Source organism: Babylonia areolata, chromosome 24, assembly GCF_041734735.1.
Source record: "Babylonia areolata isolate BAREFJ2019XMU chromosome 24, ASM4173473v1, whole genome shotgun sequence".
Taxonomy (NCBI): domain Eukaryota; kingdom Metazoa; phylum Mollusca; class Gastropoda; order Neogastropoda; family Buccinidae; genus Babylonia; species Babylonia areolata.
In genome coordinates, this window is record NC_134899.1 from 44,939,010 (window position 1) to 44,959,782 (window position 20,773).

General features: G+C 45.4%; 1 protein-coding gene across 2 annotated transcripts in view; it reads left to right on the plus strand.

Moving 5' to 3' along the window:
• Positions 1 to 11,482, plus strand: part of LOC143299173 (uncharacterized) — a 15,085-nt gene extending 3,603 nt beyond the window's left edge. Inside the window, exons 1-3 of one of the 2 annotated variants that reach the window (XM_076612310.1) lie at positions 4,000 to 4,281; positions 6,846 to 8,250; positions 8,716 to 11,482. In XM_076612310.1, the coding sequence (XP_076468425.1) occupies positions 4,165 to 4,281; positions 6,846 to 8,250; positions 8,716 to 8,903 (1,710 nt within the window). In that variant the 5' untranslated portion in view covers positions 4,000 to 4,164 and the 3' untranslated portion in view covers positions 8,904 to 11,482. Of the gene's footprint in view, positions 1 to 3,999; positions 4,282 to 6,845; positions 8,251 to 8,715 lie in introns of those variants that run through there. The other variant, XM_076612312.1, reaches the window with a different exon arrangement.
• The last annotated feature ends 9,291 nt before the right edge of the window (positions 11,483 to 20,773 follow it).

Here is a 20,773-nt window from a genome sequence, read left to right on the forward strand (position 1 = left end):
AGACAGACAGACAGACACAGACGAACGGACAAAGGGAGAGAGAGAGAGAAAGAGTGAGCGAGAGATATAGATACAAAGAGAGGGAGACAGAGACAGGGAGACAGAAGGAGAGAAAGAGAGAGAGAAAAAAAAAAGCGACAGAGTGAGTAAGAGACATATTTAGTTAACCCCAACTGAAAACACTTATATAAGCTCAAGTCGAAAACAGGTCTGGGTGCAATGAAGCAGCATTGTAGAGTAGTACCTCACCAGGACATTTGCATAACACGCGCTTCGCTTCGATTCGTGGAAACGGTCTAGATATCTGCCCTCTGGGCTTCTTGGAAACGACGTTTGGTCAATGATAAGCCTTTCAGTAATAGCTAATGTAAACTTTACGGGGCTTAACTTGCTGGGAGGAGAGGTTTGGCCCTGGGTTTTTTTTATTATTTTTTTGTTTTTGTATTTTTAATTGGTGGTGTCGGTCTATTCCTAAGCAAGTTCCTTCGTGTAAATTATGAAAATGAAGTATTCAAAACACTTGAAAAAAAAATCTGAAGTAAAAAAAGCAAAATGTTAACTTCCTTGTCAATGAAAGTAACCGTATTGAAACACGTGCACACAGACACAGACAGACAGAAACATACACTCGCACAGACACACAGACACACACACACACACACACACACACTAAACATACAAGAAAACTGATAACTGATTCAAACCCGGGACTCCACATTCTCGCTTGTCGACGTTAGATTTTCTCTTCATTCGTAAAAGCACCAAACAGTAAAGTTCTGGCGCTTCGCTGACTGTGCGACTGTGTGGCATTACGAATACGTGGCGTCCGTTGCAAGACCAAATGAATCAGGATATAAGGCATGATATACAATCTGTTGCGCACCAAATCGATTCCCGGGCGTCTAATGTGTGCTTCCCCACATCGATCACAACCGAAATTATTTGTATAACCATAAGGTAACATGTGTCGTACATATAACGGACTGTCGACGTATTCTGGTGTATGAATTACACACACGTCATTATGACTCGCTTGGTTTGGTTGATTTCCGTACTGGGTGTACGTTAACTTGTGTGTGTGTGTGTGTGTGTGTGTGTGTGTGTGCACCGGTGTTCTTGATCAGTGTATTAGTCTACTCAGGTGACGTGTATGCGTGAGTGTTAAGGGAAAGGAAGGTGGTGGTACACGTCACACACACACACACACACACACACACACACAAACACACGGACAACTGGAGGTTGCATACAAGCGGGAAGGGGAAGGGATGGGGAGGGAGGGGGTGACATAATAAAGACCAAAAATAATGTATAAAAAACCACGAAGAATAAATAACACGTGGGAGGTGATGAATAGCTGATGACAGCAGATAACTGACTGGCAACAATGATTAAGCCATACTGATTCGCCATCTGACGGCCTGAATCGACTGAAACCACATGAAACGCAAAACCTGCCTCAGCCGGCAAGACTGAGTCGGCATTGCGCAAGACACGGAAATTTTCCAACCAGGAGAACACTCAGCTCACACTGCTCCCGTCCACTCATTGGGCTACCCCCCCTGGTGTGTGAATGAATGAGTTCTCGGCACTGCGTATGAGCGGGGATCCCCAAGCACACACGCTTTTCCATTCATGACTCTGTATTTCCAAAGCGCAGTACACAATCAACAGGTGTTGAACAAACCAAATTCGGTGAGTGGACGAACCGGGTCGTCACTGCTTACGATATGTTTATTCATGGTAGTGAACACGTCAGATTTTAAAATTATACTTTTGATTGTTTTTTCCACAATACTGAAAGAGGTGATCAGTGATACTGAGGAGAGAAACCAGTTTGTGTGTGTGTGTGTGTGTGTGTGTGTGTGTGTGTGTGTGTGTGTGTGTGTGCGTGCGTGTGTGTGTGTGTGTGTGTGTGTGTGTGTGTGTGTGTGTGTGTGACCGTGGACACCCCGTCACCACCCCCACTCTCCTCACCCTGGCGTTTTCTCTCCCTCTGTCTCCCAAGACAGAAACAGTCAAAATTACCCCCCCCCCCCCCCCCCCCCCCCCCCGTCTCTCTCTCTCTCTCTCTCTCTCTCTCTCTTACGCACACGCGCACGTACACACACTAAACACACAAACACACCAACCCACCCCCACCTCACCGTTCTCTCTCTCTCTCTCTCTCTCTCTCTCTCTCTCTCTTTCACACATACACACTCGCCTGGGTACACATGCATAATACGCCGCCACCACCCACGCACACTGACACGCATACCAGAGGCAGCTGACACAGAAAGTCTACCCGCCTGCGCTGCTGGTGGTGAAAAAGAGTGTTAGGAAAAAGGGAGACAACTACGCGGCCCAGCTGTATTGCACCCTCTGACCCGGTACTGTGACAGTGAGTCGACTGACTGCCAGAGGAAGAGACTGCATGGAGCTTGTGGTCTGTCTGGGCACTGTGCTATCAATGTGTAGTTGTGTGAAGGCGTAGATTTTCATTTTGATTTTTTCAAGGCTATTTACTGTGTGTCCCAATAGCTTCTTCTTGTGTGTGTGTGTGTGTGTGTGTGTGTGTGTGTGTGTCTGTGTGTGTGTGTGTGTGATTCAGTGAGGCGTTATCTCTCTCTTTCTCTTCGTCTCTGTCTGTCTGTCTGTCTGTCTCTCTCTCTCTCTCTGTCTTTCGTGGAGTCAAGCATTGTGTTTAAGCACGCAGGTGTTTGAACAGAATGGAAGGGAATGATAAATCATCTTCTTCTTCTTCTTTTTTTTTATTGGTTTGAATTCTGACTTGAAGATCCCACCCACAATCCAACTCCGTAAAGTCAACAACAAATTGTAGAGAGCCCTGTCAAAAAACCCAAACGACTAACAGAGGAGCGAGTTAGAGAATCAGACGAAAACCTAAGAGAGAGAGATGGAGAGAGAGAGATAGATAGATAGAAAGAGAGAGAGAGAGAGAGAGAGAGAGAGAGAGAGAGAGACAGAGTTACACACACAAAATACATACATTCTAGTAGTGGATGGCTGAGAAACAGAGAGGGTGAAATATATATATATATATATATATATATATATATATACAGAGAGATACATAGACAGACAGACAGGCAGAGAGACAGAGTGTACTGTGCACGCAGTTTCCGAGTTCACGTGTATCGACCCAACAGATGGATTTTCCTGATGGGGGAAAACCCGACTGGAACAAACAAGCATCACCGCACGCCGCAGCCTGGGACAGAGAGAGAGATCTGATTCTGACCGACATATTCCGTCAGAGAACACCACTCAGCAATAATATGAGTCAGTAACAGCCAGCAGACTCATCTGAGTGATTCGACGTTGTTGCGTATACGTCTTTGAATAGACATCGACAGGTACTCAAGTGTATTAATTATATATGAGTAAGCTTTGATGTCGAAACCGGTCAGGACATCCCCCCCCCCCCTCCCTAACCCCGCCCCCCCCCCCAACCTTCCCCCCACCCCCACCCCCCTCCCCAAACCCCCTCCGCCTCCTCTGTCCTTCATGCATGCATACATTCGTCTCGGTGGCTGATTCGTCCCGTGACCTTGCTTTTTCCCACGACAGATTCGCGTGGAACCTTCCATGAACTCTGACACCGTGACGTCATACTGACGTCAAGGGCTCCGACTGGCTGAAAAACTGGGTCATAAACAAGTGTCTATTTTTAGACGGAAGTCCGAGCGATTCAAAAAGAAGAAGAAAAAAAATCATCTGATCCATTGAAGGAAGCATAGTTTTGATAATAGTTATCCTGGAGGAGAAGGCTGATCATCGATCGAAACCCTCAGATAGCCAAGTCACTGCGATAACGGAGTCAGCAATGACTGAAACCCGTTCGAACGACTGACGAAGCACACACACACACACACACACACACAGAACCCCCAACTCGAAAACAAGTGTGACGTACCTCATTGACCGTATTCGGAGCTAAGCTCCGCCCCTTTTTCTCGTGAGGGGAAGGCATAAAAGCCGGTTCATTCACGGAGGTTGCTTCACTCTAGACGAGTTACCTCGCACTGCGCGCAAGCACTCGCAGCGACTTCGGAAAGGAACCTTCACGGTTGCACATTTTGTGTTGTTAACCACACGGAATACTTTTCTTCTCTTCTCTTTTGTGAGAAGCCGACCATCCAACCAGTGCTTCATCTTGGAATGGCTGATAGTTTGTACCTTTTGTCGGGTCCATCAGAAACTTTTGGTGACCAGATCGTTCCAGACACGGATGATTGCTTCTTGGCACCGGCCGATGTTAGCGGATTTTCCAGTCATGTAAGTAGTTGTAGTACTTTGTGAATCTTTGGTGACTTCAACAACCACCGTGTAACAAAAGAAGAAGATTTTATTTCGGAACTTAATTCTATTCTCACTTATTGTAGGCCAAAGATATTTTTTTCTCACACATATTTGAGCTTTGATGGCTCAGTGGCACTTTAACATCAACTGCGTTACAAAAGAATAGAATAAAACAAAACTTAATTTCATTGAAACTAATTGCAGGTGGTGCATATTTATTTTTTCGCACATTTGAACTTTGATGTCGGTTGTTTTGGGGGGTGGTTGTGTGAGAAACGGAATCGCTGTGCGAATGTTCGCACACGTGCAGAAGGGCATGAATTAACGAGCTTGAGTGTCCTGCGTGTGGTGTGGTGTGGAGTGGTGTGGTGTGGTGTGGAGTGGTGTGGGGAGAGCGGTGTCGAAATTCAACCAGTCTATGTACGTCATTCGTTCCGTGAATGGGTTCCGGCTTGAACGACTTTGGAAAAAAAAAAGAAAAAAAAAAAAGGGGGGGGGGGGGTGGGGGGTCTACTTTTTTCTCTCCTTACTTGATTTTCCATTCTTTTCTTTTTCTTTCCCTAAGTCGTAGTTTCCACTTTGTCTCATGACTATTGGCTTGATGTTTATCGCACACACACACACACACACACACACACACACACACACACACACACACACAAGTTGACTTCAAACTATTGTGAGGGCATGAATTTGAATACTGTGTGTGTGTGTGTGTGTGTGTGTGTGTGTGTGAACATGAACTAGTTGCTGGTGGTGATTGCACCACCAGTGTATATATATATATATATATATATATATATATATATATATATATATTTGTAGGCCAACGAAGGAAAGAGTTCAACTCGATCAGACCCTAACGATCTTTTTATCCGTCGACAAGTCCAAACATGACGATTCAATTTTCTTAGCTACAGAGTCCATGGCTACGTCGTAGCGTCAGTAGTCGCACGCACGATAAACGGAATTAGATTCGAGTGATTTATCGCCAAGTCAGCTAGCCCAGTGATTCAGCGTTGTGCGTTGTCGCTTGATAAGAACCGACAGCCGGTCAGCTCTGTCATGGCTTTGAGATAAAGCAAGAACTTAGACGCGGTGACCCCAACTTTCTTCAATGGAAGGGTGGAGATGGTTATGGGGAGAGAGAGAGAGAGAGACGGGTGGTCGGGTTTTACCCACTACGTCAGTCAGACGTGTTGCAAACGGTTTGGTTCTTGGTTGTGGGTTTAAGTTTCTTGTGTAGTCTCTTTTGTTCCCACCCCTCAAAAAGCTGATGAGGAAGATCGTGTGAATGAATGAAGTCATTGCATGACAGGGGGGAAAAGGTGATTATTTTCCCCACCCCAAATCACGTCATTACTTTCCAGACCACACTTCCACTCCGCAAATCGGCCGGTCCCGCCAACCACTGGCAAAAAAAAAAAATGATCTCTTGACCCCGTCAACTTTGCATAATGCTAATAGAAGCAGAGGCGCCAGCAAGCTATTTTTAACTTTTCTCTCACTGGCTGTAGGACGGCTCGCGCGCGCGGCAGAACATTAAAGGGAGAAAAATAAGAAGAAAGAAAAAAGGGGGAGAAAAAAGCGGCAAATTCTACCATCGCTTGAAAACAGCTTCACAGTTGAGCTGCTTGGCAGGTGTTTACAATTAGCGAACTGCATTCTCTCTCTCTCTCTCTGTGTCTCTCTCTCTCTCACTTCCCCCACCCCAGCTCACAAACACACCACCACCACATTACCCTTTTCACACCGTCTTGTTCGATCGAAACAAACAAGTCTGTTGCTTTCTTGGCAACCTAAGACGTAAGAGTTGTCTCGCTTGGCTAAAGACTGCGTGCGTCAGAGCTGGTTTTATTTGCTTTGGGTGGGGAAGAGAGAGAGAGAGAGAGCGGGTGAGGGGTTGGAGGTGGAGGGTGGCTTTGAAAATGACATTGTAGGCTGACGTGTCATGTTTTGAAGTTTTGAAAAGAAATTATGAAAAGGGAGGGCTGTTATTTATTTTATTGTTTATGGACTGGCTTTGTGTGTGTGTCTATGCTTGTGTTTGTGCTCTCTCTCTCTCCGCCTCTCTCTCTCTCTACTACTACTACTACCAGCACACACTTTCAAATTAATGTATATGTATCGCACACTCTTATATAACACTGTTCACTAGTAAAAGTACATAACCATAATTGAATCAGAAAAAACAACTCCAGTCTAGACTTCAGCACTGAATAAATTGAATTTGAAAGGCAAAAAAAAAAAAAAAAAAAAAGAGTAAGAAAGAAAAAAGAAAAAAAAAAGAAAGGAAAAGAAGAAGAAATGAAAATCAAAAAGTTTTTTTAATTAAAGACTGATAAACTCCTATTCTTGGCTAGAACCACAGATCTACCTTCAACTCACTTAGCAGGTACGTCTCGCCGCGTGATCAACACTATGCGCGATCTGGCGAGCCCTCTGTTCCTATAGTTTACTGACTGTTTAATGGAAGCTGTTTCGCTGACGTGCCGATGTATGATGCCCCACTATATTTCTCCCTGTCCTCTGCCGTGCAGGGTTTGAACGATCTGGACAAGTTCCTGGAGCAGATCGAGCAGCAGGCCAAGGTGGATCTCAACGCCAAGATCCGCCGGGAAAGCGCCTCCGTGGTGGACGAAATCCTCAACGGCCACACCCTCCTCCACCCTTCCACCACCGCCACCACCGCCGCCACCCCCACCCCAACCACCACCACCCATGGCGGGCGACAGGCCCTGAGCGAGGTCGCGGTTCCCAACAACTTCCTGAGCGCCACATCGGCATCAGCAGGGGTTGCCGTGGGAGGGAACAGCGGCCTCAGCAAGATGCTGGACCTGGGCGAGAGGCAGGCGCTCTTCGAGCAGCACGCCCGGCGGGAGAGTTCCTCGGTGGTGGAGGAGTTCTTCAGCGCCGACCCCAGCAAGGTGAAGGGCGCTGCCTCGTCGGTGTGGATCAAGCAGGAGCCCCTCAGCGAGCAGGAGAAGGAGGTGGACGTGTTCGACATCTCGTCCACCATCTATGACTCTGTGATGGACGGGGACCTGGTGGGCGTGGCTGGCGGCGTGCCGTCCTCCTCGCTGTGGGACGACATCAACGCCAGCATCAGCGTGGTGGACAACTTCGGCACCACGGACTCTCTCGTGCCTTCCTCCTGTCCGTCCTCCACCTCCACGCCCTCCTCCTCCCCCTCCCTGCCCTCCGTGCTGAGCAAGGTGAAATGCGAGCCCATGGACACGAGTGAGGTCGGGGCGTCCTGTCCCTTCTCCAAGACCCTGGCCAACAGCAGGACTCAGAGCGGCGGCCTGGTCATGGCCTGCCCCTCCACCCTCCTCCCACCCCCATCCTCCGCCACCACCACCACCCACACCCAGCTGGTCAACGTCAACATCAGCTCTTTAGCCAACACCAGCTTCCAGCAGTTCAAGTCCCCCATGTCTCAAGGGCAGCAACAGCAGCAGCAGCAGCAGTTCACTCCTCCTCCTCCCCCTCCCCCTGTCAGCAGCAGCGGTGGTGCTTCCCACGTGGTGCCGTGTGTGCTGCTGCCCCCCACACCCCCTAACTCGCAGCCCGCCTCCCCCAACAGCGGGGAGTTCCTGGTGCGGAGGACCCCCCCTCCTCCCTACCCCGGGGTGGTAACCCCCGCCCCCGCCACCACCACCACCACCTCCTCGGCCCCCCAGGGCAACATCCCCCAGCCCGTGCTGAGCTGCTCCCCCTCCCTGCCTACCCCCCTGGCCGCCCTGCCCACCGTGCCGCCCCCCAACCCCCGGCCCCGCACCACCAAGCCGCAGAACACCCACCCGGGGTGCTCCACCATCAAGTACAACCGCAAGAACAACCCCGAGCTGGAGAAGCGGCGCATCCACTACTGCAGCTTCCCGGGCTGCAGGAAGGCCTACACGAAGAGCTCCCACCTCAAGGCGCACCAGAGGATACACACAGGTGAGGACCCGGGAGTTTCGCTGTTTTTTTTAAACAGTATTTTGTTTGGAACTTGTCACAACACAGTTACAAATGAACAGGGCAACAGTACAACAGTTAAAGATGAGCAGGACGTCAAGAAAGTATTGTACAAAGTCTTGTCATGATTTTATTTGGAACATGTCACAATATAACACAGTTATAAATGAAGAGGTCAAGGGAATCTTAGGTTCTTTTCGCAAATCTCTGATATGAGCCAGCAAAGAAACTTTAAGTTTCTAAAACTAAAAAGAAATGAAAGCAAATATTTCTTCTCCATTTTGTTGCATCTCAGATTCTTTTTCTACTACTACCACAACTACTTCTTCTTCTTCATCTTCTTCGTCTTCTCCTTCTCTTCTTCTAAAATCTTCCTCCTTCTGTACGCCACGTCTTAACACGCAATCATGTCCTTAACCACAAGATCCGTTTTTCTGTTGTGTGCAGGAGAGAAACCCTACAAGTGTCACTTCACCACCTGCCAGTGGCGCTTCGCACGGTCGGACGAGCTGACCCGCCACATACGAAAGCACACTGGGGCCAAACCCTTCCGCTGCAAGGTGTGTGAGCGCAGCTTCGCCCGCTCCGACCACCTGGCTCTGCACATGAAACGCCACGAGCCCAAGAACAAGTGACTCTCTGGTGACCCTGTTCCAGACCCTGTGGCCGTCAGCCCCGGGCCCAGCTCTAAGTGCTGGCCCCGTTTCTCTGGCGCCGTCCCTCTCCGGCACTGCAAGGGGGGAAGACCCACACACACACAGCGACACGTCACCATCCCAGCTCGGATGACGTAGCAGCAGCAGCAGCAGCAGCATCCCCCTGAATGACGTTATTTAACACGTGCAACAAGAGGTGACGCGACGCCAATGGCGTGTTTTTTGAGGAAGGTAGTGCCTGTTAGAATGTCTGAAGAAGACTTCTTCCTCTTTTTTATCGACACACGCCCGTGGGCTGTCCGGGCCACAACCATCACCACCACCACCACCACCACGAGCTACCATTATCGCCAGCTTTGCTGATTGATATCCATTGAAAAAAAAAAAACATGTCTGCTGACGTCAGGCTTGACTTTGATGATGCAAGATCTCTGACTGATGACATCATGGAGTGCCACTTTCACATGGTCTCAAAGTGATGTCATAGGGGGGACCATGATTTTGTTTTGTTTTTGTTTGTTTTGTTTTTATTATTTGTTTCAGTGAGGAGAGGGATAGAGACCCGTTAACAGATTGGGGACACAGTTTAAAAAAAAAAAAAAAACCAACAAAAAAACTCAAGCCATTCCTAGCTATGCCGTTTAACTAATTGACTGGCCAGTTCCTTTTTCGGTTGTTCTTGTTTAGCTTAGCAACAAGCCTCACTGTTGATGATGATGATGATGGGTCAGATGACGATGGTAATGATGATGATGAAGACGACTTTGATGATGAATGGGAGGCGATAACATTTTGTGGGAGGGGGTGGGGAGGAAGGGAGGTGTTATGTGTGATAACCAAAAGCAATACATTTCATTCAGTGTCTTGTGTGTGCGCAAATTGATGTATAAAAAAAAGAAAAAAAAAACAAAACAAAACCGAAAATAACAGCAGCAACTCTCGGAAACAGTCAGGTGAACACTGTTTTCATAGAATGTCACCACGCTGTCTTTTGGCTGTTTTTGTTCTATCAGTGAACTGTTGATAGTGTTAATTAAGTTATGGCTCTCAGCATGTTGTGATGTTTTTCCTTTGCTTTTTAGTTATTCTTGCTAGTCCACAAAGATAGTAATTATATCAGCTTAACTGCTTAAAACAAAAACAGCAACACACACACACACACACACACACACACACACACACACACACACACACACACCACCACCACCACCACCACCACCACAACAACAACAACAACAACATCAACAATAACAGTTCCTCTGATCTCAATCCAATTAGTCATGTTACAGTTCCGGACGAACCTTAAAATTTGGGGATTCTGTTTTAAGGCTCAATTTTTAAAATTTGGATGTGAGTAGCATGTACTGTCACTGGATCATGTGTAAGCTAACAAGAACAAAAGGGAATAAAATGACGGTAGGTGTCATAAAGGCTGAAGATGACAGTGGTCCACAAACAACCATTGTGATTCGTTTGAAATAACCACTCATGTTTATCCATGCCTTTTGGAAGAATGTGTCTAGTTGCTGATGAGGTGAACCATGATGATTCGGTCAAAAAAGAAACAAAAATCAAATATATACATAATGTATCCGCGCTTCTGTACTAATTATAATGTTTATTTATTAGTTATTGTCACACCAGCTAACGGTTTTGTTGGTGCTTTTTTTTTTTTTTTTTTTTTTTTTTTTTAAGCCATTTGTTTGACTCCGGTGCTACACATATCTTTTGAAATGTCAGCACCAGAACGTGGATGCCTTCTGGTGATGTCTCATGCATTATCTCACCTCCTCCGTAGTGTGATTATTATCATAATTATTGTAGCTGAAGCTTTGAACTCATTACTGTCATTCCACTATATAGTTCATGGCCAGAGAGATTCAGCGCATCCATTACATGTCTCCCTGCCTGATGTGAATGGTTGTGATTCGCCACTTTGTATATCTTTGGGGGAGTCCGATGAACTGTCGGCATATCAAAGAGGTAAACTTAGTCAAGGTCAAGGTCGTGGGTGTAGGGGAGGGGGGGGAGTTCTCTGAATAAATGCCATGGTGATTGAATTGAGCCAGACTAAAACCTCGGACGAAAATAGCACAAAGGGGTTATGAATTTCCACTGTACTTAATGTATGTTTCTTTTTTTGTTTATTTTAACATTCTTATAAAGATTATATCAAATATCTTTTTGCAAGGCTGAATACTTCCGGAATTTGTTGTTTTCAAATATCTGAAAGATAAGAAAGCCGAAGGCCACAGATCCAACTACGTTTATTTGGCTTTTTTGTTTGTTTTTTTGTTTCTTTGTTTGTTGTTTTTTTAATAGGTAAACCTAGTTTGACGGATTCGAAGTTGCTTATTATGTTTTTAATGCGCATGTGTGCTGATGATGTAAGAATTTGCGAATGTGTTGCTGAGCTTGAGGTTCATATTTTTCTATGTGATTGGAAGTGTGTGAAATGGGAAACAGTCTGTTTTACGTGAGACAGTTTTTCTACAGTTTTCTGGAGAAAAAGTACACTTTTTTTGCTAAAAAAAAAGATGAAATAAAAAAAACAAAAACAAACAATACAACTTGAGTTTGTTCAAATTCATCTCTCTCTCTCTTCTCTCTCTCTCTCTCTCTCTATATATATATATATATATATATATATATATATATTTGCGTGTGTGTGTGTGTGTGTGTGTGTGTGTGTGTGTACGTGCGCTCACATGGAAGCAAGTGATAAATACACATAATCGTTTCAATGTCTTTTCCCATTCACATGAAAAAAAAGAAAAGAAAACAACACAACACCACACACACACACACACACACACACCACCCACCAACAACAACGACACCAATGATAACAACAAGAAGTTGCAACGCCGGTAACACTGCAACAGAGAATGTCGCCAAACTCGCGGACAGTGTGTTCATTGTTGTTTAGCAATAAGCAGGAAAAGAGCCAACTTCACAAAAAGAATAGAAAAGAAAGAATAACACAATAACACAGGTGGATAAAAGCATCACAAAAATTATCACACACACACACACACACACACACAAATAAAAAAAATATTAGATAAAAAAAACCCCAAAAAACACCCAGCATCACAGCAATTAAAAACGATAACTCAGAACGAACAAGGAAGCAGCAGAATGCCAGAACTGCTGTGGCATTTCCCTTGCTGTCGACAGCATCACAGAACCAGGAAGCAGCGAGACAGTATCATAACAATCATCATCATCATCATCATCATCATCCTTCTAGTGGTCATGCATTGCAAATAATCTCCTGTTCCATCATATATCTTTGACGGTCAAGTTGGAAAGCTCTCCCATGAGAAATGGGACACGGATTCATTTTACATACAGTCATTTCACCTTGCCTACACCTCCCTTTTTTTTCTTCTTTTTTTCTTTTTTGAGGCCTGACTAAGCGTGTTGGGCTACGCCGCTGGTCAGGCATCTGCTTGGCAGATGTGGTGTAGCGTATATGGATTTGTCCGAACGCAGTGACGCCTCCTTGAGCTACTGAAACTGAAACTGATACACCTCCCCACTTACCAAGCCGACATGATGGACGATCTGTGTTCAGGAACAAGAAGAAGAAATTGATGAGGACAGTTTCAGTTTCAGTTTCACTTTCTCAAGGAGGCGTCACTGCGTTCGGACAAATCCATACACGCTACACCACATCTGTTGAGCAGATGCCTGACCAGCAGCATAACCCAACGCGCTTAGTCAGGCCTTGAGTGCATGCTTACATATTTGTGTACCTATGAAAGTGGATTTCATTTTACGTAATTTCGCCAGAGGACAACACTCTCGTTGCCATGGGTTCTTTTTCAGTGCGCCAAGTGCGTGCTGCACACGGGACCTCGGTTTATCGTCTCATCCGAAAGACTAGACGCTCAGTTTGATTTTCCAGTCAAACTTAGGAGAAAGGGCGAGAGTGGGATTCGAACCCACACCCTCACGGACTCTCTGTATTGGCAGCTGAGCGTCTTAACCATTCTGCCACCTTCCTCCTAGGACAACAGAGAGGAACAAAGGGTGGGGGAGGAGGAAGAAGGAGAAGAAGACGAATACTACTGAGGGGGAAAAGACGAATGAGAAGGAGGTGGGGGAAAAGACGAAAATATAGAAGAAGAAGAAGAAAAAGAAGAAGAAGAAAAAGAAGAAGAAGCGGAGAAAGAAGAAGAAGAAGAAGAAGAAGAAGAAGAAGAAGAAGAAGAAGAAGAAGAAGAAGAAGAAGAAGAAAAAGAAGAAGAAGAAGAAGAAGAAGAAGAAGAAGAAGAAGCGGAGAAAGAAGAAGAAGAAGAAGTAGTGGAGAAAGAAGAAGAAGAAGAAGAAGAAGAAGAAGCGGAGAAAGAAGAAGAAGAAGAAGAAGAAGAAGAAGAAGAAGAAGCGGAGAAAGAAGAAGAAGAAGAAGAAGCGGAGAAAGAAGAAGAAGAAGAAGAAGAAGAAGAAGAAGCGGAGAAAGAAGAAGAAGAAGAAGAAGAAGAAGAAGAAGAAGAAGCGGAGAAAGAAGAACAACAAGAAGAGAGAAGCTCAGAGAAAGTAGGAAGTATAGAAGAAGATAAAGGAAGGAGAAGGAGAAGAAGATAAATAATGATAATAATAATAAGAAGAAGAAGAAAAAAGACGAATGAGAAGAAGGAGAAGGAGGGAAGAAAACGAAGAAGAATAAGCGGGAACAAGAAGAGAGAAGCACAGAGAAAGAAGGAAGGATAGAAGAAGAAGAAGATGATGATGATGATAATTATGATGATGATGATGAAGACGAAGAGGAAAAAGCGGAAAAAGATGAACAAGAACAAGAAAAGGGAATACGCGGAGAACGAAGGAAGGAGAAAGAAGGCAAAAAGGCTATGATCAGGTCCAACATATAAAACAATTAACATCTCTCTCTCTCTCTCTCTCTCTCTCTCTCTCCATTCCTCCTTCCACCAGCTCTTCCTTTCTCTCTCCACCTTAACAATCGTTAATCCCCCCCCCGTTCACCCCACTCCCCACCCATAAAACATCCAAATTAAAACCTTCAAGAACGATATATCAAACACCACACAAATTTCGCTCACAAAAGAGAGAGAGAGAGCCATAGACAGAGACAGAGACAGACAGACAGACAGAGACGGACGGAAACACACACACACACACACACACACACACACACACACACACACACACACGCACAGAGAGAGAGACAGAGACAGAGACAGAGACAGAGCTACAGACAGAGATCAAAACAAAGCAAAAAAAAAAAACGAAAAACAAACAAAACACAAAAAAAACCCAACCCAGCCAAGTTCACATAATTATTTGTCTCCTATCGCTTGTGCGGTGGTAGTGGTATACAGATATCTACACGGATAGCTAAACAACGGATTTGCCCAAAACGTGAACTACGTTGTCAATAAACAAGCATTTTCTGGAGGACAAAGAAAAGAGACAGAGACAGACAGACAGAGAGAGAGAGAGAGAGACAGCCCGAGGGGTCCGTTTTCATGTTGTTTTCCTCAGCTCAGCACAGCTCGTTCGCGCGTCAGTGGTAGAAGCAATGGCGTCAGAGGCGACCTTTGCGATCAGCGTCGGCGACCTTGAAAGATCGATATTCTCTGCTGTAAACAGGCTGGCACCAAGGGCTCTGTACAGAGAGGGGGAGAGAGACTGGGAGAGAGTGAGGAAGAGAGAGAGAGAGAGGGGGGGGGGGGGGTTGGAGAGAGAGGAAAGAAAGGGAGAAAGAGAATTAGAGAGATAAACAGAGAGAGAGAGAGAGGAGAGACAGACAGAGAGACCTACAGAGACAGAGACAGAGAGAAAGAAGAGAGACAGAGGGAGAGAAGAGAGAGTGTGGAGAGAGAGGAAAGAGAGAGACAAAGAGAATTAGAGAGATAAAGACAGAGAGAGAGAGAGAGGAGAGACAGACAGAGACCTACAGAGACAGAGACATAGAGAGAGAGAGGAGAGAAAGGAGAGAGAGAGACAGAGGGAGAGAAGAGAGAGAGGGGTTGGGGTGGAGAGAGAGAGAAAAGAGAGAGACAAAGAGAATTAGAGAGATAAAGACGGAGAGAGAGACAGACAGACAGACATTGAGAGAGAGAAAGAGAGAGAAGAAACGAAACGAAACTAAACGAATTTCATTTCGTTTTATATTAAAAAGGTAGTGGAATAAGCATTGCTACATCTTTATATATATATATATATATATATATATATATATATATATATATATATATATATATATATATATATATATATAACATCAAGTCGTCTGGACAAACAAACAAACAAACAAACAAAAAAATCAGAAAAAACACATGCAAATAGTGATCCACAGGTGACAATGATTATATTCCATACATTCCATACATAGGAAGTGTGTGTGTGTGTGTGTGTGTGTGTGTGTGTGTGTGTGTGAGAGAGAGAGAGAGAGAGAGAGAGAGAGAGAGAGAGAGAGAGACGGACACGGACACGGACACAGACACAGACATTTTTTAATGCCATTGACAGTACTATCCTTTGGCAAGGGGGCAATGTATGAACAAAAGAATGACGTCGGTTTACAGATAAATTGACACATTGCAAAGAGCAAAACAAAGAAAATCAACGACCAACACAACAGCAACAACAATAACATCAACAAAGTCATGAAATAAAACATATTGCTAAGATTTAAAAAAAAAAAAAGGAAAATAAAAAGCTCGACCATCCAACTTTCTACAAAATCATCCATAATTATAAACTGTGGAACTGACATCAGGGTAACAGTGTTGGGTTTGTTTTTTTGTTTTTTTTTTATTTATTTTTGTTTTGTTGTTGTTTTTTTGTTTGTTTGTTTTTGATAACTATAAGGCTTCCGAAGTTAATTTCTTTTTCCGACAATCCCAAGCTTGGGTGATAAATCTCGCTAGTGATCTTATACTTACTTCATTAACTATCAAAATCATTCTGGTAAGGTTCATGTTCTTTAAGTTTTCCCCGTTGAATAATTTCTTTCGAATTTCTTCAGAGAGAGACAGAAGGTCTTGTTTAGCTTGCTACTGCTACCACTGCTACTGCTACTGCTGCTGTCGATGCTCCTACCACTTTGACTGCTGTTGTTGCTGCTGCTGCCATTACTGCTTCTGCTTCTGCTGTTGTTCTTGTTGATACTGCTGCTGCTGCTGCTCCTACTGCTACCGCTGTTGCTACAACTGCCGCTGCTGCTGCTACTACTGCTGCTACTGCTGTTGCTACTAATGCTACTGCTGCTCAGTGCTGCGACTGCGGATGCTACTTCTGTTTCTGCTGTTGTTTGCTGCTACTGAGCAGTCAGCTAAAAGAAAACAGCATCAAAGAAACGAAGGAAAATGTTTTATATTTTGCCAGCTACCCTCCTCTCTTCCAGCTTCCTCGTTCCCGTTCCACCAGACCTCCTTCAAACCATGTCCTCCCACCCCCTCCTCCCTTCAAACCATGTCCTCCCACCCCCTCCTCCCTTCAAACCATGTCCTCCCACCCCCTCCTCCCTTCAAACCATGTCCTCCCACCCCCTCCTCCCTTCAAACCATGTCCTCCCATCCCCTCCTCCCTTCAAACCATGTCCTCCCACCCCCTCCTCCCTTCAAACCATGTCCTCCCATCCCCTCTTCCCTTCAAACCATGTCCTCCCATCCCCTCCTCCATTCAAACCATGTCCTCCCACCCCCTCCTCCCTTCAAACCATGTCCTCCCACCCCCTCCTCCCTTCAAACCATGTCATCCCACCCCCTCCTCCCTTCAAACCATGTCCTCCCACCCCCTCCTCCCTTCAAACCATGTCCTCCCAACCCCTCCTCCCTTCAAACCATGTCCTCCTCCTCCCACCCCCTCCCAACCAGCCCTCCTCCCGATCCACCAGACCTCTATTCAAACCATGTCCTCCCACCCCCTCCTTCCTTCAAACCATGTCCTCCCACCCCCTCCTCCCTTCAAACCATGTCCTCCCACCCCCTCCTCCCTTCAAACCATGTCCTCCCACCCCCTCCTCCCTTCAAACCATGTCCTCCCACCCCCTCCTCCCTTCAAACCATGTCCTCCCACCCCCTCCTCCCTTCAAACCATGTCCTCCCACCCCCTCCTCCTTTCAAACCATGTCCTCCCATCCCCTCCTCCCTTCAAACCATGTCCTCCCATCCCCTCCTCCCTTCAAACCATGTCCTCCCATCCCCTCCTCCCTTCACACCATGTCCTCCCACCCCCTCCTCCCTTCAAACCATGTCCTCGCATCCCCTCCTCCCTTCAAACCATGTCCTCCCACCCCCTCCTCCCTTCAAACCATGTCCTCCCATCCCCTCCTCCCTTCAAACCATGTCCTCCCACCCCCTCCTCCCTTCAAACCATGTCCTCCCATCCCCTCCTCCCTTCAAACCATGTCCTCCCACCCCCTCCCAACCAGCCCTCCCCCCGGTCCCCACCAGCACACCCACCCCTTCCCCCCTTATTTCCCCTTTGTCCGAGTTACGACAAGAGTGCTGGCTTTCAAAACAGATCGATAGTGCCGATATCTCACACGTTTTGTTGTCGTTTCTTGGGTGACGGTGATTGCAGAAGGTATACAACATAATTATGTATGATAGCCAGTCGTGTTCGACTATGACCATCAGAACAGCTGAGAAGGCAACTGATGGCCCAGCTATCTGGGCTAGAATTTGATTTAAATGGAGAGCGTCTTGCCCAAGTTACATCCCCAATCTCTCGGCCAAGAGGGTTTTTGGACAGTCGTTGTTGGGGATGATTCCCAAAGGCCAACCACCACCACCCCGTGCCCCCACCATGCCCCCCCCCACCCCCACCATGCCCCCCCCCCTCCCCCGCAGCCCCCCTCCCCCTCCCTCCAAGACTGCAGCACGAAGGGCCAGTGCAATTTTACCTCCTAGTTTGAGATTCACAGTCCTTCACAAAATACTAAGCTGTAAATGTCTTCCCGTTGCAATAGAGAAACCACCGATAACACAGCTCTCACTTTGCTGTTGGCCCAAAGGTAAACTTATGTCAGTACAACATAACAATGTTCCCCAAAGCATGAAACTGCATAAGGGATCAGGGGGTGTTCGATTTACCGACTGGAAGTTCAGAGAGCTTAGAAAGGTGTCATCATCGTTGTTGTTGTTGTTGTTACTGTTGTGGTTGTTCGACGTCGTCCTCATTATCATCAGCAGCAACAGTGTCCTCATATAATACTTGTTCATCGTCATGCTCATCATGATCATGATCATCACCACCACCACCACATCAGTCTACTTGTTCCTTCTTCTTTTTTCTCCTCCATTGTCAGTATTACCATCGTCACCACCTTGTAATATGAATATGTGGTACTGTATAATGTACGTCCAATAACGTCACAAAATATCAAACAATTTTCCTATTCTCGGTGTGTACTACAGTTTACATGAAAATGTAAATACACGAAGAAGACTAAGGCTACGTCTGCTTTTTAACAAAACATAGTTTGTATGTTATGATTAGACAGTATTCGAGTTGTTTTAAAAGAGAACATGTTTGCAGACAAGAGCGTATCCTGCAAAATACCTTTCTTCTTCTTCTTCTTCTTCTTCTTCTTCCAAGAAGGCTGTTGTCCCCAAGCCTAAAACTGATTTATCTGTTCCAACGTAAATCAGACAGAGCTATTGTCCCAAAGCCTAAAATTGATTTATTTAAGATGAGTCGCTCATTTAATGGAAGCATAGAAAGGAACATCCTTCCAAAGACATGTCAAATTCCAGCCAAATCTCTCTTTAAGTCTAACATAAAAATATTTCCATTCGATACTTTTGATTAACCTACTCGCGGTCTTTTGCAAATACTCGCTTGTGCTCAGTCCACTAGCTGCCATGCCATGAAGAATGAAAAATTGAATGTATGTGTGATCGTGCAAGCAAATGAACAGTGTGTGTGTGTGTTTGAGTGTGTGGGCGTGAATGTGTTCGTATGTCTTTGTCTGCTTGTTTTATCATGTGTGTGTGTGTGTGTGTGTGTGTGTGTGTGTGTGTGTGTGTGTGTGTACGTACGTACGTACGTACGTGATAATGTACCAATTGTTCTTTTCATTGCTTTTTTACTTTTGATAGACTATTCCAGTTACTATTCTCATTCGTCGTTCTTTCTTTATTTCATTTTATTTCTTTATTTTTAGGTTTTGTGTCGTTAAATGGGCAGAATTGTAAAGAGGTCTTTACTGCACCTGATTCTTTGCCCGTTAAAGATTCAATCAATCAGTCAATCAGTCTCCTCCTCCACCTCCTCCTTCCTCTTCTTGTTATTCATCTTCTTCTCCTTCTGCTGCTGCATTCTTTTCTCCGTCTTCTTCTTCTGAATGGTTGTCCCTGCCAAAATCATGTCGGAAAATCTACTTTGATGGTAAAACGAAATACATTTGCTGACAGAAAACAACAACAACAACAACAACGAAAACAACAACGACATCGACAAGAAACATGATTACCCAGGTAGCCTTTTACTGTGGCGACGAGCTCTCGTCAGGAAAAGCAGCCCGGTTTTATACAGATAACTTTGTTGTGTCACAAAGTAACACAACACAATTCAGTACAGTACAATACAACACAATACAGTACAATACAACACAATACAGTACAGTACAATACAACACAACACAACGCAACACAATACAATACAAGACAGTACAACACAACACAATACAATACAGTACAACACAACACAACACAATACAACACAACACAATACAATGCAATACAGTACAATACAATACAACACAACACAACACAATACAGAACCAACCAACTAACCAACCGACCAAGCAGTAATGCCAACTAACTAATCCAAGCAAAACTTAAAAGTCGATGAACACACATACACTAACAACACACTTGCGACAAATTGCGTCAGAGCCGACTTAATACGCCAACACGGCACAGCAAAGCAGCGGGCTAAGCTCTCCCAAGGCTGAACTTCAAGACAGAGAACAAAACAAAACAAAACAAAACAAAACAAAAATGAGATAAAAGGGGAGAGAGAGAAAAAAAAAAGAAAAAAAGAAAAAAAAAGCTCCCCTAAAAGTTCAGTGTTCGCGTCACACATACAAGCCAGTCTTAAACAAAACAAACGACTGTTCAAAAACAATCGCCAACATACACCAGCCAAACGCCAACAGACACAGAACTCCCTCAAAAGCTTATGGATCTCGCTCCTCACTCTTACGCGCGAAACCTTCGCTGATCAATGAAAGACTTCAGCTACACACGTATATCGGTCTTGCAGGTTGCTGCTGCTTGGCACTAACAATACGTCATCGTCACAGAAAACACGCGGGGGTTTCTGGAGGTGATGACGAGGTGATGATGCAGTTAGTGCTGGAAGCTTGCATGTCTTGATGTCATCAACTCTGATGCCTGCGTGCGTACGTGCCTTGTTGTTTTTCTTCTTCGACTGAAGGTCGATGGTACCAAGACAGGCTGAAAGTTCGTTCGTTCGTTTCGAATAGGTCGCGTTTTCAAAAATAAGCACATCACTGGACGCTTTTAGCGTGGAAACGAGTCTGCTTTTTCTTCTTTGTCCTAAAGGATTGGAAATAGAAACATCGGTGGTGGAGTTTTAAACTGCAAGCATACATCGATTCCTCCTTTGACTAAAAACAGAGTCGCGTGGTTTGGTTTTAATTCAAGAACCAGAGCCAGCCAGTGCGGGCGAACGTTTTCGTGGTTTATTGGGAATTTGAAGCTTATTTGGTATGTTGTGTTTCTGTTCGGCAACCCACCCCCCACCCCCCACCCCCACCCCACACCACCCCCCTCCCCACCCCGCCCTTCTCCTTTCTCACCCCCTCCCTCCTTTCTCTCAAACCAACCTCTCACCACCCACCCCCT